At 33.7% G+C, this 17567-nt stretch overlaps 2 protein-coding genes across 2 annotated transcripts; one reads left to right on the top strand and one right to left on the bottom strand.

Annotated features, from left to right (window-relative positions):
* The first annotated feature begins 1301 nt into the window (after positions 1-1301).
* Positions 1302-2419, top strand: LOC135123839 (uncharacterized). The gene is made up of 3 exons (XM_064048716.1): positions 1302-1945; positions 1997-2035; positions 2230-2419. The coding sequence occupies exons 1-3, from the start codon at positions 1302-1304 to the stop codon at positions 2417-2419; spliced, it is 873 nt and encodes a 290-aa protein (XP_063904786.1).
* An 872-nt stretch (positions 2420-3291) lies between these two features.
* LOC135123116 (venom allergen 5-like) lies at positions 3292-10965 on the bottom strand. Its single transcript, XM_064047629.1, has 4 exons — positions 10787-10965; positions 10565-10729; positions 4067-4157; positions 3292-4002 (listed from the first exon to the last, which is right to left on the bottom strand). Exons 1-4 carry the CDS (start codon positions 10925-10927, stop codon positions 3554-3556), a joined length of 846 nt encoding a protein of 281 aa, XP_063903699.1. The 5' UTR covers positions 10928-10965; the 3' UTR covers positions 3292-3553.
* Positions 10966-17567: the final 6602 nt, after the last annotated feature.

The following is a 17567-nucleotide window of genomic DNA, read 5'->3' as shown; positions in this document are numbered from 1 at the left end:
AGTATACTAGCTAAAATTTTATAAATTTTTTTGTTTAAAACGAATTTCTGGTAGATAGGTAAAATTGCACAAAAATTGCCCCCCCCCCCCCCTGAACGAAATCCTGTATCCGCGCCTGTTTTCAGATCCTGCTTGGTTCAGTTATGTTCTCTTTTAAATTTAAAGTAATTCCTATTTTCTCGACTATATTTTAGTCTTTTCTCTGTTTTCATTCATGTTTTATTTTGCTATTTGTTGGCCGTCGAAAATGACAAAATTTTCCTCTTGCTCTCCCTCTAGTTTCTCTATTGTGTTACCTTGGTTTTTTAGTCATTTCTTTAGTATTGCATTTTCTTTTTACTTCCCGAGCGTGAGCATAGTAATCGCATCCACTCTCATGTTTTCTCGATGTTTCATGACCCCTAGAGTACTAAAACAGTGATCACCCGTTTCCGTTTGTCTGTCTGTTCGCCTGCCTGACATCTGTGTCGATTTTTATTAGACACGTAGTCTCCGAAACTATTGTTGCCAAATTTTTGTATGTATAGGAATATCATGCAGATGGAATGGAACTAAGAGGAAACGGGAAACGTGGAGGTCCTCGACTAATCGTAAGGCTGAAGAGAGTTCTCTCGAAGGACTACACACAAACAACCAGGTTTTCTAAAGAAAGACTTTTATAGCCACCTTGGAAGAGTCCGCAGAACTTTTGCTGCAGACTATGTTTCTAGGCAGCACAAGGACTATCTCCCATTCCAAAAGGGATACAGCCGGTACTCAACCTTTCCCGAAGGACTGGGCGCTGGCTGCCAAGGTAGTCACGGAAGCAAGACTGGAGTAGGCAGTTGACAGCTTCTCCCCATATAAATCTCCGGAAGTGGACGGTATCTATCCCGCCCTCCTGCAGAGGGGAATGAGCAGACTGCGCGCTATCTTGTTGCCAATGCTCCAGGCGTTCGACAAAACGACCTTCAAAACCATAGAATTAGCCCTACAAGAGCACGACGTGAACCCCACCATGACTAGGTGGGTTAAGGGTATGTTGAGGAATAGGTAAGTACTAATTAATGTAGGTGGCACTGAGATCGAGGCGGTTGTAGACAGGGGATGTCCCCAGGGAGGAGTAATCTCTCCTGTACTGTGGTACACTGTCGTTGACAGCCTGATACGACGCCTCAATGATCTTGGCTACCACACAATTGGATATGCAGATGATCTAGTCATCTTGCTGACAGGAAAAAATGTAGAAATATTATGTGAAATAATGCAAGCTGCAATAACAATAGTCGAGGAATAGTGCAGCAGGCATACCCTTTCCGTAAATGGAGAGAAGGAAAATTGGCATACTACAGATGAGGAAGAATCTTTTACCCAACACTTCAACTTTCGGACGAAGTCAAATACCTGGGAGTTGTATTGGACTGGCGACTGAACTGGAAGAAGCAGATGATAAAGTAGAAAAAGCACGCTCGGCTCTTTGGCAATGTCGTAGAGTGGTGGGAAGGTCTTGGGGTTTAAACCTCAAGATCGTCCTCTGGATCTACGCGGCAATAGTCAGACCGATGTTGTGCTATGGAACTTTAGTTTGGTGGCTCACAGCCAGACAAAAAACAACAGTTCTGCAACTTGAACACGTTCAGAGAATGGCGTCTCTCAGTGTTACCGGAGCAATGAGAACCACTCCCACAGGGGCTATGGAGACACTTCTTTGCTTAGCACCTCTTAACCTTTACATAGAAGAAGCGGCAATGTGGACGTCTCTAAGACTTCACTCTCTGGGAGTATGGAACAAGCAAGGCCGCATAACGAAGCACACTCGTATCTTGACGCAGGCGTTCAACAGAATACCCTTGTTAAGGATGGGTTGTGACCGAATGGGCACAAAATTAATATATGAGAAGACACTACTAGCCCTTAACAGCTGCATTCGATCCGGGCTGGTTTGGGAGTGCAGACAAACGCTAAGGTATGTGACGCAGAGGAATGGTATAGAACTTTGTTAGATCAAAGGACACAGTGGCAACGAAGGAAACGAGAGGGCAGATGAGACGGCGAAGTGAGTCGCGCGTATGCCCTTCTGGGGACCCGAACCGGCAATCGGCAATCACGCCTTCGGTCGCCCTCTCGAATGCAATAAACCCATAAACGCCATGAGCAAATATGGACGACATTAACCAGTTGTCGGCATAATAGAGCTTGTATAGCTACATCAGACTATAAGTTGACGAAATTTTATCTCTAATTTTCAAGGGATAAATTGCGTAAACTGATAGGATTTCTTACTGGACATTACCAGTTTAACAAACATCTACATACGATAGGAGTGGTAACAGACCCAATCTGTCGTGGATACAATGAAGAACAGGAAACTGCTGAGTACATTCTTTGTGAGTGTCCAGCGCTAGCCTCCTACAGGGAATCCATACTACGGAACATCTGACTTAGTATGACTGAAATAAAGGGAGTTCCCACTTTCTGCATTACTCAAGTACATCCAAGCAGTTGGGTAGTTTGACGAGTAAAGGAGCGGGAAACACCCTGATATTGACTTGGGGAGGTACGATGGACCCAAAGGCGAGGCCTAAGTGCCGACTGGCTACGGTCAACCTCCATAAAATTTAGAATCCAGAATCTAGAATCATGTAGATGGTAAACCGCTAATCAAAATTGGGCTAATCATCCCCACCACCAGCGGGATGATGATTTCTAAAATTTACAATACTAATTTTTTTAATTCCATAAAATAAAATACCTACTCGTTCATTTCTAATGTATGAAACCATGTTGAGTTTTCACCTTAAATATCCAGATTTTGTATTAACGTTTTGAATTTTGAAACCGCAACATTTTAAGGTTGTCGCAATCATGGTAAATCATTAATCAAAATTTGTTCGATTATCCCCTCCTAAAAAATTGATGATGTCATCTCAAAATTTTTTCTAATAAATCCTCTCTGAAATATGCAAAATAGTATGTTTATACTTGTGGTTTATTCGCTTAACAATATCTGGGAATAAAGAAATATGTTTTTTTAAATGATTTAATTAAATTTAAATGATTCATGTATGGAGAATGTCCACAACGGTGCCTCAATTTATTTTAACAAATAAAACAAATAATTTTTAAACCTGACTATTACTCATGCCATAGTATTACTAGCTACCATTATTCTATTATAAAGATTTTGAACAGTCAACTTTTAAAAATGTTATTGGTGTGACTGATGCTATTTTTTACATGAAATTTAAATCTAAATATTTATAATTTTAAAACTATCTACCTCTCAGTTGAATATGAAGCAAAACAACAACGTATGAACAAATAGTTTATTAATCAACATTTGGTTACATGAACGTGAAACTTTCAAGAGCTTCATAACTGTTAGTCATTTTGTTATATAAGATTTAACAGTACATTTACTAACTAGTGTGTGATGCGTTAAACGTTTTTCGATAAGAATAGATGAATTTCTTTAAAACTACAATAGCATATTTACAGCTTCTACAGTGGCAGTTCCTACGACTGAAAAACACCTACAACTAAGAACTTACATCATACCATCAAATTAACATTACTAAAAATCAAAAATATCAAACTTTGTGTCCTCTTCTTCCACTTTCATCGATTTTCCACACAAACCTTCGTAATCTTCACTGGGTTCCAAACCTCCACCGCATGCTGACGACGGTTCCCCAATTTCATAAACAGGTAATCCCAAATAGTTTCCTCCAGGACCGTAGTTACAGACATAAACAATATGATACCATGTCTCATTGTTTGTGTCGGATGAATAATAACTAACTGCGCAACCAATTTCGGACGTGTCGGCCCAAATCATTTGCGTATAATGTCCCACTTTGACGTCCGGACCTCTATCCATAGTTTCATTAACCCAATCACTTTCAAAAATGGCAACTTCGTCATACCATAGCATCGTGAGTTCATTCATAGACTTGTCAACGTCAATGTCCGGTGCGGAGCTATTAATAAAGCCGAGATTTTGTCCTACGTGTTCATATTCGGCTGAAACAATGAACAGTGTAAACAGAAAAATGATTTTTATTTTCTGAGGTGTTGAAGGAAGTACCTGTTCTTCTGCAGTGGTCGTGGATGAGAGGATTGCCATTGCAAGTGTTGGCCCAGCATTGTGCTATGAACTCTAACTCTCTGCTGTAGGTCTGTGAATGAAAAAAGTAGTTAAATGGTTTTATGTGAACCACGTTTAACTTGGAATCAACTAAGCTCTTATTCGGTTTATTGCACTGCAATTTTTGTTCTCATGTTTCTTTTATTTATCGTAGAATATATTATTTATCTTTACTCGAAAATTGTATACAAATTGTTTATAAAGCGTTTGTAAAATTGTAGAATTTTCTACTAATTAAACTGGATTAAAAGGAAAATTTTAGCATTGCCAAGTAGTTGTAAAACTTGTTTACGATTTGATGGTTGTTTTTACTCTCAAACACCTTTTGTCACGTGTTCTCACAGAGCAGAAAACACTGTAACAGAGACAACAGCTTCTAGTCGAACATATCTGAAATTATCATCGTGCCAATATTTTTTATCCAGTTTTACGTCTTACATTCCAATCGGTCAGACGTCGCTATGGCGTCACTTTAATCTGCTATAACTTAAAAACTACAAACACTTGAAATGTTCGATTTTTACTGCTCTTCTTAGATACATATTTCTCTAGAGTCTTTAACAAAAAAATTAAATTTTGATTTATTGGCATAAGAATTTTACAAACTCATGAGTGTAATGTAATATTGTTAGCTATGCTGTCGCCAGAAATTTTTGAGTTCAAATACTTTATTCAGTGCATTAAACAGTGAGATATAACTATGAGGAACAAAATATTAAATTTATGAATCTCATGCATACATAATGAAGATATTTAATATTTAAAACAATTATTTATACATAAAACTAATTCGTTCGGACAGTTGAGGTCAAACATTTTGTTCCTCCATTCACAATTTAGGAATGATTCTGAAATTCTACTTAAAACACTGTGCAATTTCCCGTAATCCGAAACTTTGTGCTTTCTTGCCTAGGAGTCACATTTGTAAATTTTTTTTGTCATTTAAAAATTCTGATAATCATAACTGTGAAAGCCAAAAATACTCAAAACAAGTGTCAAAATATAGCTCGTGTAAAAACTGAGATCTTCTAGTTTTTTAAGCAGTGCGTTTAAATTTGTTTCTCCTTTTTAGACATATGTAAAAACAGTAGAAGTTGTTGGTAAAAAAAATTGCGGTTGTTATAATTTCATCCACACCTTTTCAAATTATTTCTTTTTGTTTTTGTAATACTGTATTTTTTATTTATGTTTATTGTAGATACTTATTTCAAATCTACTGCACATACTTGATAACAGGCTATTTATATTTCAAGTAGTGTAGTATTATTGTTCACATTAGAAACATTAAAATCAGAAAGATGCAATTCACGGACACACGTAAGGTATCATCTAACGCACGGCGCAGTTTGGCTTTCGTTTTGAGATCAAAAGATGTTATCAGCGCAGTTGGGCTACATCGGATATACTATATAACAACCCTAAAATTTTCATCAATGTTTTTTTTTCATTGTTCGATTTGTATGTTTTGAATCACTTGTAGAAAAATGTATTTTCCACTCTTTTTCGAGTGGTGGTATATTGTTTTTAAATTCCTGATGGAAACTTTTTTGCTGATTTGTTGTAAAAATTATTGTTGTACCTATGCTAGAAATGCCAAAGAAATATTAAAATTAGAGTAATGTCCGAGAACTGTAAAGTTTATGTATAATCAATTAACTGCTCTGAATAAATGAAAGGTCATCTGATGAAAAGGAGTCTACATTGCCAATGCTACACGTAAATGTCAGCATTAACAAAAACTTCATGTACCTCTATGTTTTGATGCGACATTCTCAATCCCCGAAATAATTTTAATTTAAATAAATTACTGAATTAAATTTAAAACGAAATTTGTACTTTTATAATAGAGGTGTTTTTTAAGCAACTATAATACTGAATTTTTGTCTTGGTTGTTACAAAGAATTTAAATTTAATAAGTGGTATATTATTATAGTTTCATAGCATAACAGAACATTTTTTCCGCATCGGTAACTCCTGAGTGATTTACAGCTTTACCTACTGAAGTTTATTAACGTAGATATCAAGTGATTTCGAACCACATGTTACTACAACAAGTGTACACTTTCAATTATAATGTACCATTTTTTTATCAGACCAGTACAATAAACTGTCAAGCAACTAAAGGTTAATAAGAGTTGTTATGCAATGTCTTTGCAATGTCCAAGAAAAAAAAAACATCAGAAAATATAATACTTACTTTTATTGCACAATAAGTACTTATTTTATAATGCAGTGTTTTAGGATATTTGTTCGCTTCGGCTGAGGTTTAAATTCACAAGAATTATTTATTATTATTAATCGAAAGCATCTACTTTGCAGCCAAGAGTTAGGAGGAACTGGAGGAAGTATGTGGAAATCCGCGTATATTAAGTGAAATCGAAACTGAGTTTGGAATGCCGCAAGGAAGTTCTTCTAAGATTCCTATTATTCAATATTTACATTAACGATGCAGGTAATTGTGTATACTCTGAATTCAAAACTTTGTTTGCGGATAGTTATCATAAATATATCAACGACTGACATTTTGAAACGAGTATTTATTTATGTATCCGTAGTAAACAAACAAACTTAAATCAAATGGCCAAAGAACTAAAGGAATAATCAAATGTTTGGGCGTTATCACTGGTAATGAGTTAACTTTTAAAAACTACTTCGACTACATTTTTATAAAACAATTATGTTAGTTAATTTGTTCACACTTCAGCTATTGTATTGTATAATAATAATATTAATAATAATAATAATAATAATAAACAAAATCAAGGTGGATTCATAAGCCCCAAGTGTAGCATTCCATTATTTTACAAAATTTAAATATTCTTTACTGCGTAAAATGTTGAACTGACGTCATAAAATTGTTGGTGGAGATGATTAGACAAATTCTGATTAGCATTTATTTTATTACAATACATACTTCCTTAGCTTACGATGGGGAATTGAAAATGGATAAACAATAGAATGCATTGCTTATTTTTTAAAGGACTTAATAAGCATTAAAAATTCCGACGAATATTTATAAGGTCGAATTTTTCTGCATCGATTTAAAAAAAAATCTTGATGCTTAGTGAGTAAGTATTTTTTTTATTATAAAGATTATAAGTAAATATGGATTAGCATAAGCAAATGTTTCATAACCCTACGAAAAAAGTAGTCCCCCGTTTCAGTCTGTCTGTCTGTCTGGTGTCTGTTTCCATTTTTATTAGACACGCAATCTCCGAAACTGCTGGACCGATTGTTGTCAAATGTTGTATGTAGGTATATTAGAAATATCATGCAAATGGTTAAATGTTAACCACAATTTTGTTAATCATCCCCACCAAAAATTTGATGACATCGTTTCAAAAAATTATGTTTATTTGATTTAATTGTTATACAACAATATAGTCCTATAAGTGTGGGGTACGAATCCGTTTTGAGTTCTTCCCTAACCATCCAAATTTTTGCAAAAAACATAATGCACGGTATAATAATAGCTAACCGTTAACGGAACCGAACCGGTGGTGGTCTAGTAGTTACGAGTGAGGAATTCTTTCTTTTTCTCTCGCATTGTGTATTATCTATGTTTATGACGTCATCACAAATTACCCTATTTTCTCGAGAAGGGGAAAATACGCCCCTCTTTATTTAAAAATGTAAAACCTTCTCGGGGTCATCAAATCTCTTTTTTTTTAATGAAACCTTCTCGGGGGCCCCAACTGTCTTTTTTAACAATGTAAAACCTTCTCAGGGGCCCCAAATGTGTTTTTTAAGAGTGTGAAACCTTCTCGGGGGTCCCAATTCTCTTTTTTAAAAATGTAAAACCTTCTCGGGGGGCCCAAATGTTTAATGTGAAAACTTCTTGAGGGTCCCAATTGTCATTTTTAAAAATGTAAAATCTTCTCGAGGGCGCCAAATGTCTTTTTTAAGAATATGAAACATTCTCGGGGGTCTCAATCGTCTTTTTTAAAAATGTAAAATCTTCTCGGGGGCTCCAAATGTTTTTTTAGAGTGTGAAAATTTCTTGGGGATCCCAACTGTCTTTGTTAAAAATGTGAAACCTTCTCGGGGGCCCCAAATGTGTTTTTTTTTAATGTGAAAACTCCTCGGGGGTCTGAACTGTTTTTTTTCTCATGTAAACCTCCTCGGGCGCGCCAAATGTTTTTTTTTTAATGTGAAACCTTCTCGGGGTCCCAACTGTCTTTTTTAAAAATGTAAAACTTTCTTGGGGACCCTAAATGTCTTTTTTTTTAATGTGAAACCTTCTCGGGGGTTCCAATTGTCTTTTTTAAAAATGTAAAATCTTCTCGGGGGCACTAAATGTCTTTTTTAAGAATATAAAACATTCTCGGGGGTCTCAATCGTCTTTTTTAAAAATGTAAAATCTTTTCGGGGGCACCAAATGTATTTTTTAGAATGTGAAAACTTCTTGGGGATGCCAACTGTCTTTGTTAAAAATGTGAAACCTTCTCGGGGGCCCCAAATATGTTTTTTTTAATGTGAAAACTCCTCGGGGGTCTGAACTGTTTTTTTTTCTGATGTAAACCTCCTCGGGGACCCCAAATGTATTTTTTTAAGAATGCGAAACCTTCTCGGCGGTCTCAACTGTCTTTTTTAAAAATGTAAATGCTTCTTGGGGGCACCAAATGTTTTTTTTTTTTAGAATGTGAAATCTTCTTGGGGGTCCCAACTGTCTTTTTTAAAAATGTAAAACTTTCTCGGGGACCCTAAATGTCTTTTTTTTAATGTGAAACCTTCTCGGGGGTTCCAATTGTCTTTGTTAAAAATGTAAAACCTTTTCGGGGGCGCCAAATGTCTCTTTTAAGAATGTGAAACCTTCTCCGGGGTCACACTTGTCTTTTTTTAAGAATGTGAAACCTTCTCGAGGGCCCCAAATGTCTTTTTTTTAAGAATGTGAAATCTTCTCGGTGGCCCCAAGTATCCTTTTTTAAGGAAGGCAAAATCTTCTCGGAAGCCCGAAGTGTCTTTTTTTAAGGATATTAATTATTCTTTCCGGGGCTCCCAACTGTCTTTTTTTAAGAAGTTGAAACCTTCTTTTTTTCTTTTACATTGTGACTATATAGTACCTTCTATATTGATTTACTCCATTGAGGTTATCATGAAAAATTCCGCAAATTCAAATTTTATTTTTTTTCAGAGAAGCAATATTTTTTAGACTGTACTTCAGAAGCGAGGGAAATTCTATCGAAATAATTTTCGACCAATTTTTTATTTCTGATCTAGTTACCCAAGGATTTCTTGATAAAATAAATTCGATCGAAAAATAGGTTACTGTATTAAAAGTCGATTGACATAATACGACTAAAGTTCTAAAATATTGGAATTTGAATGCTCACTAAAAAATGAAGTACCTGCGGTATTAATCAAAGCTCCCCCTGAAAGCTAGGTACTTAGATCAGTTAATAATGATAGATTTAGGCATACTTGTTAATTATGAAGTAGATTAAAATAAAGTATTGTTAGAATTTGCCCTGTAACTAGAAGACTATTCTGTAGGACAATTAAACATTTATTTATTTATTTACTTATTTATTTATTTATGTATTTATTTATTTATTTATTTATATTTATTTATTAATGGAACATATAATTATTTTTTTAATTCAAATCAAAAATTCAAATTTCATAATTTCGGTAGCATAAGAAATAAAATTTTAAAATCATTTTGATATAATACTCTCTTAAATGTAGGAAATTTTTTATTAAACCATAATTCTTTCACATTTCGGCCAAAATTTTGAAATGAATTGGTACTCTGAATTTAACAATTTTATTTTACTAGTGTAGACATTTTAAACTTTCCTAACTATTGTTAAAGGAAGTAAGTTTCCAAAAGTACACAAAAAATTGTTAAAAAATATGGATCAGATGTAATATATTTCACAATCGTTTAACTAAAAACAGAGAGATCATTTTTTTATTATGAATAAATTTGTCTATGGATTCATTTTTCCTTCTACATAATTATATCTCTTCCGCAAAATATGTGTATATTTAGAAAACAAACAAACAAAAAAAAATGAATTACGTAAAGTCAAGCTAAACCATAAAATTGTTTTGCATACAGTACAAGTTTTTGACTTCCGTACTGATTATTTCTACACTACATTTTTCTGCGTCTTATACTTTATCTGGTACATATTCAGTACAATTCACATTTCAACAACAAAGTTTTGAATATAATCGTAATATTTAACTTTCATAGTGCGCACAAATTTGGGGGACCATGAAGTGGACATTACAAAAAAATTCACAACTACGGACAAGTTGAAGGCCAAATTTTTATCTATATCTCTTAAACTTCGTACCACTTTTAACAGTGCGAAAAAAGACTAATTAACTATCAAAAAAATAAACAAAAATGATAAATAATTTTGCATATTTTAAAATTTGGTAAGTGCCTTAAGTACACATCGAGCTAGATTTTTTAGAAAAACTCACCAAAACGTTCATGTTGGCCGCTGGTGGTTGGTCCCCCCTCGTTTCATTTCCTGTGGCCACTTGGTTTCTCAAGTCGTTGTGCAAATCCAAAATGTTCTGCCTTTGGTCATCCGACAACTGTATTATTTTGAAGTCTGGACCACAAACCTCATGTGGACCACACTTCTAAAATCAAAATCGCCAATCTTATACTTTACGTCAAATTGGTTCAAATTTACGCACCTCATTGTTTCTGTCACATACTGTATGAGAGAATGTTGTAACGACGAAGTCGCACGACAGTTGACAATACTTATTTTGAATACATTTCACTGAAACTATGAACAAAATCACCGAAAGAACTACAAGACTCTTCAGGGTCATCTCTGTTTTCGCAGAAGGATTGTATACAACTAATTATAGCAAGCTGTTGGGATGAGTTAAAAGCTAATGAATGCAGGTATAAAGTGCTATTTAATGTTTATTGGAAGATGGTTACAGCAGGAAGTATTAATAAATAAAAATAAAAAAAATTAATGTTTTAAACTTTTTTACAAATTGTTGTTTATGTGTTTGCATTAATAATGAAGATGATATAAAAACAATGCTCATACAAATTAAACGAACGGACAAAAAATGACAAGAATATTTATTACTTAAATTAAAAATGAATTTCGTAAATTTCGTGTAATGAAAATTATAGCGTTAGTGGATATTGTTTTCCGTATGACTAGCAATAATCACCGTAAAATCAGGAAAGACCTTTACGAGTATAACAATTTAATTGTTATTGATTGTAGTATTTGTTTGTTTACACTTTGAATAATCATATACAAATCACATCTTTAATAATTATAATAATTATACCAGAGATTTTTTTCTAAGTAGCCTTTCCCTGTCACGAAAAGATTCAAAGTGTGATGAGATGATACAAACTGGTTCTGGGTATTGCATAGTAAATTAAACATAAAAATGCAGCTACTGCTTTTATTTCTAATTGTTAACTGGAATTTAAAAAAAATCATACAAGGACTGTGTCCTCTTAAAAAAATTAATTTACATAAACTTTTAAATTTGATTTTACTGGAATTTTTGTGTACAACTTTTTAAAGTTACCTAACGAGAATTTTTTGACTGAAAATATAACATAATAAAAAAACTACCACATAAAAGCGTTTCCGAGAGATCACAGTGTTTACAGATTTGTTCTTAAAATAATAAAATTTTAAAATTTTGCTCAGACAATACCTACGTGACGAATTTGTTGGAAATTTGGTGAAGCACTAATAATGATTCAGAAATTGTAGATCATTGACTAGAATTTATTTAATCATCTTTTTCACAAAATTGATGATGTGATTAGAAAGATTATTACTACTTTTTTTTAAATAACTGTGAATGAATGCAGTCTTGCTTGTGTTTTTATTTTCATTTCTTAAAACTGTGTACACTGATGATTCAAGAAAATAATTTATGAACACGTTTTTGCTCGACTTTTGACTTCGTAGGCTAGGAAAAAACTGGTTTGTTTGGCGAATTGCATGTTCTCTCGACGTTTCATAAATCATAAAAATGAAAAAGTAGATCTCTCGTTTCCGTATGTCTGTCCTCTATCCTGTTTCGTCTGTTAGTGATTTTACTGGACATACGATCTCCGAAACCAGTGAATTGTTTCTTGTGAATTTTTTTATCTATGAAAAGTTATAAAATTTGATTTTGCCATTTTTGTTTTGTAATAACCCCTATAAAGTAAAAACCATTGGTGTAAATATCGTTCCCAGAAAAATGTATTGTCAATACACGCTTAACTTCGATTGTTTATGTTTATACTTCTAAGGAATTCGACTATTAGCACTATTAGATCAGAGTATGCAGTTGCTTTAAAAAAAAATGGAATTTGATTCATTTTGTTTCCTTGGAATGGAAGATTTACCTAAGACAATAAAAACTATAATAATACTAAACAAATCAAGGTGGATTGATAAACTACAAGTGCAGGTCCAGTTGTTTCGGAGTTTATCTGTCTAATAAATATGGAAACAAACAGACGACAGACAAAGGAACAGACGGAAACGGGGGCCTATTTTTTCGTACGCTAGGGGTCATGAGGCGTCGAGAAAACATGAAGTAACCAGTTGACCGTCGGACTCTAATGCAATACTTCTTTACTTTACGCTCGGGAAATAGAAATACTGAAAACTAACGAAAATTGTCACAAAATGTTACGTTTTTGACAGTGCGCAAAAACAATGCAAAATGCAAGAGTGGCCTTCGCCAAAAATTTTCATGATTTTTTTTACAACTGAAAATGAGGTTCATCTTCAAATCGAGATGAACTATTGAGTGTTTGATAAAAACACATTTTTACAGAAACTTTTTCGTATTTTTATCGATTAATAGCTATCATCAAAATGACTACTACATATAACCTCTTCTAATTATCTGATTTAAAAACAAAACTACAGTAATAATTAGCACGATTATTCCACTATCACGAAATAAAACTGCCTTATCTTTGTTGATAACTATTTTTTATTTTTAGAATAATACAAACGTGTTCTTTGATAGGAAACATATAAATGTGTTTAAAACTTTATCGTCTCTCATAAGCTTTAAAAATGCAGATTCCAAGATGAATAGGTACGTTTCTACTTGCTATATACCGGGTGAATATTAAAACAAATTTTTGTGTTGGCAATTCTGAATTATTGGCAGCAATGTTCACATGTCCGTTCCACAGTTGTCAACTTTGCGCACCTAACAGGCCTTACTCACATGATTAGAAGATGACTTGGTGCCCTAAATTTTATTTTGATAATCAGGTATGCCGTTACAATCATTAACAATGACTCGTAATTTTTTTGTTATTTTGTTTATTCCATGTTTTACAACTCGAGCTTAAACTAAATATTGAAATAGGTTCGGTCGGGCAAATTACTGCTTTTGCTCGATGTTCCATGACCACTAGAGCCTGAACAAATAGGTCCCCTCTTTCCAAGGTTAGTTAATAGAGAACAGGTTACCACATAAACGAGTATGTGGGCAAAATCGCTTACGGGGGAGGAGAGGTGTCAGCCCCATGTGACGTCAAAATGAGGTTGGTATTACTTGGGAATTTTTAGTAACTTGTAATTTTGAGTCGGTGTGACCGATCAGCTGATGCCTTTAATCTGTACGATCTGTACCGCTAATTCTGACGTTTGGTGTTAGTACTGCGACTCGTGTAACCCTATTTTGCCTTAAATTAAATTTATTTGTGTTTAAGCTAAAATGAAATGTTTTGATTATTACTAGAAAGGAAAAAGTAAACCAGTAAATGCAGATTTTCGCATTTTCGCATAGTGTCGCATTTGTTATTTTCAAGTTCTACTGGCAGCAAAACATTTTTCTTGAGGTTTATTAAATTGTTCTTTACACAGGATTGAAATTTGCGAAGTAGAAGCGGTCACTTGATTAAAAGTTTCCGTTTTTAGTGCGTTACTCGAGTATTTAAAACGGGCAATTTTCGCGCCATTTGAGAGCCCCTTGTGACGTATCAATATGGCATCCCAATGTGGCAACCTTATCTATTAAATGACTTTGCCCTCTTTCCATCTATCTGTTTTTATTTTCTCTCTCGTCTGTTGTCGTTCATCTTCACGATATTAGGAATATTCTGAAGATGGTATAAAATGCTAACCAAAATTTGTCTAATTTTTTTCTTAAGAACATATTACACATGGTAATTTCTCGTAGAAATATATATAAGGATTTTATAATTAAGCTCCACCCGTAGGCCTACGACCAATCAAAAAAATAATGAGAATTGAGATAGGGCGGGAGGGCGGGGCTTATATTTTCCCTTTTTTTATTAATATAGAGAGCCATATTTTCTCAACAAGAAACTAAAACATGCTTAAAATCGTACATTTTTGCAAGGAAATATGGATTTTTCATTTTAAACATGATTTAAGGTTCATGTTGTGAAAAGAAGTCTACACATATTCAAACAAAAAGGCAAAATGCAAGCTCGCCCACCCGCCCTATCTCAGTTGTGACGATTTATTTTTATTCGCCGTGGACCAAGGGAGATAGGCGGAGCTTAACTGCAAAATACTTATTTCTTTACAAGAATTTAAAAATATGTTTTTAAGTATCGTGTTGTTCAAAGAATACTATGTGTACTAAGAAAAAAAGGCAAAATATAAACCCCGCCCACCCACTCCATCCCAATTGTGATGATTTTTTTTTATTCTCAGAAACTGAAAACACGTTTAAAATGGTAAATTTTTGGAAAGAAATGAGGGTTTTGCAATTAGACTCGGCCCCTAGGTCCGCAACGAATGAAAACTTCATCACGATTGGGGCCGAGACGGATGGGTGGGGCTTCTTTTTTGGTTTTCTTTTTTAATTAATGCATTTAGTTTTCTTTGTATAACACGATTACTTAAAAACATATTTCACATCGTAATTTCTTGGAAAAAAATTACGATTTTGCAATTAAGCTCCGCCCCTCGGCTTACGACGAATAAAAAAAATCATCAGAATTGAGATAGGGTGGGTGGGTGGGGTTTTATATTTTCCTTTTTTTTTTTAATAGATAGCCATATTTTCACAAGAAACTTAGAACATGGTTAAAATGGTACATTTTTGCAAGGAAATATGGATTTTGCAATTATGGGGCGGAGCCTAATTGCAAAATCGATATTTCCTTATACAAATTTTCCGTTTTAAACATGATGCGATTTCTGTAAATTACTTCCCGAGCGTAAGCTAAATAAGAATAATAATTCAGTCCATTGGACGACTGGCTACTTTAATGTTTCGCGAGGTTTCATAACCTGTAAAACACTTGAAATAGGTCCACCGTTTCCGTCTGTCTGTCTGTTTGTCTGTCTCTGTGTCGTTGGTCTGAATTTTTATTAGTGAGATAATGTCCGAAACTACTGGACTGATTGTTGTCAAATTTTATATATTTATTAAGAAAAGCGCTAACAATATGACGTCATTTCCGAAATTTACATTAGTAAATATCATTTACATTTTATAAAATAAAGAATATCTTTTAATTCCTTGCGTAGGAGTAAATGAATTTTTTTTATTTAAATTTCTATTTAGGCTGTTTTCGCTATATTGTATGTTGTAAGAAAAATCTTCGTGACTGTTCCTTTAGAATGTGATATCTACTCATTTCTAAAAATGGAATAATTTACACTCTATTATACCTTTTTTACTACTTTTTTAGAAATAACAAGTAGGTATTCAGGAAAGCACTACAATTGTTTGCCTCCTAGTGTTACATTGTACGTGTTAAGATGTGTATATTTGTCCCCAGAAAAAAAATAGCGCCATCATAAAATCTGATTAGTAAAACTTTACTTTAAGCATGCAACACAATATGTTCTTTTTGTTGTTTAATAACAGAAAATTGGTATAAAAGTTTAAACAATACTTGCCCCGCTCTCAGGGTTCATCGTGCGACTTGCTAATTTCATGTTTTCTCGACTTTTCATTATTCCTAGAGCACGAAAGATAGGTCTCCCTGTATGTCGACACAGACGATTGACAGACAGACAGACAGTCTGTCAATCGTCTGTGTCGACTCTTCTTAGACGTATAATCTTCGAAACTACCGGACCAATTATCGTCAATTTTTATGTATAGGTACATATCTTAGGAATCTTATGCAGATGGTAAAATGTTAACCAAAATTTGACTAATTATCCCCAACAACAATTTGAGGTCTCTCATTTTTCCTTTAGTAAACGTCATTGAAATTTCAGGGGAATTTCGGTCTAAATAACTTTAGAGCAATTGCGCCCACCTATATTAGTAATAATAAAATAAGAATTATCATAATATAACAACAATTACTTATCCAACATAATATTCATTTTAGTCGGCTTCTGTTTTCAGGAGACAAATTCATTCAAATCAAACAACTTGTTCCATGCTTAATTGTGGCATTCTTTCTATCCATAAACATAAAAAATCGTAGATGTATACTGATGATATATTTTTCCCGTTGGTTATCTGCTTTAAATATATTTGGCAATGTGCAAGATTTTCTGGCCGCGACTACATCTATATTTTAACACATAAATAAAATTCGCAAAATAATTTGTTTTATTTTTCGAAGAAGCTGTATTTGTTCGAATAATTTTGAACCATTTTTTTAGAGGTTTTTGTAGAGCTTGATTTTCTGAATCATTAATTAATTAATCATCATATCATATCATTCCTGAAGAAACTCAAATAAAATTGGGCGAAACGTCGACTTATACAAAAAAGCGCTGCTTTCTTGCTGTTTAATATCCTGCGGTCCACTCCTTCGAGAAATATGATCAACATTAATAAAAATTATAATAATAAACAAAAAACACAAGTACAGGAGCTGGATTATATTATTTTTTCTACTTTGCGTCAATAATATTTTGATTATATGTATATTTTATTATAGTACGCAAAACAGTAACTTTTTCCTTGATTATATTGGCAATGTTATTGTGCGGGCAGTCGTAAGGTGGTTGAAAGTTGAAACCAAATGGCAGTGAACTTTTTGTGTTAAATGATCACGAAAATGTTGATTTTGTTACCAACCTATGTTCGAAAATCCGTAATCGAAAATATTTTTTTCTAAGTATAATTTAAAATTTATTTACAATGCAAAGTAGAAAACATAGTATATTACACTCTTTTCATAAGACATGTGGCACTCAGTCTGTTTAGCCACTCCTCGCTGCGCTCGTCGTGGTCAAAACTCATTGGTGCCACAATAATCGCCTTATGAAATACGTGTAATAATGTACTATTATAAAACTGAAATGGCATTTACTAAGCAAAATTTTAAGAAGACGTCATTACAGTGTAAGTGGGGATGATCATACAAATTTTGGTTAGACTTTTACCGTCTACACAATATGCCGAACATATATAAATTTGACAACAATCAGTCCGATAGTTCCGGAAGTTATATCTCTAACAAAAATCGACACAGACAGAAGACAGACAGGCAGGCAGACAGGCGGAAATGGGGATCTACTTT

This window comes from Zophobas morio, unplaced genomic scaffold, assembly GCF_036711695.1.
Source record: "Zophobas morio isolate AGI-343-1 ecotype UQ-CSIRO unplaced genomic scaffold, CSIRO_AGI_Zmor_V1 ptg000006l, whole genome shotgun sequence".
In the NCBI taxonomy this organism is placed as follows: Eukaryota; Metazoa; Arthropoda; class Insecta; order Coleoptera; family Tenebrionidae; genus Zophobas; species Zophobas morio.
Note: the sequence above shows the minus strand (reverse complement) of the source record. Positions and strands in the feature narration are given on the sequence as shown.

Coding starts and splice junctions, on each gene's coding strand:
- LOC135123839 (XM_064048716.1), top strand. CDS start 1,302: ATGGAGAGAAGGAAAATTGGCATACTACAGATGAGGAAGAATCTTTTA. Junction 1,946..1,996: donor GAGTGCAGACAAACGCTAAG/GTATGTGACGCA, acceptor CAAAGGACACAG/TGGCAACGAAGGAAACGAGA. Junction 2,036..2,229: donor AGGGCAGATGAGACGGCGAA/GTGAGTCGCGCG, acceptor CTAATTTTCAAG/GGATAAATTGCGTAAACTGA.
- LOC135123116 (XM_064047629.1), bottom strand. CDS start 10,927: ATGACCCTGAAGAGTCTTGTAGTTCTTTCGGTGATTTTGTTCATAGTT. Junction 10,730..10,786: donor TATGTGACAGAAACAATGAG/GTGCGTAAATTT, acceptor TTTTGATTTTAG/AAGTGTGGTCCACATGAGGT. Junction 4,158..10,564: donor CGGCCAACATGAACGTTTTG/GTGAGTTTTTCT, acceptor TTTCATTCACAG/ACCTACAGCAGAGAGTTAGA.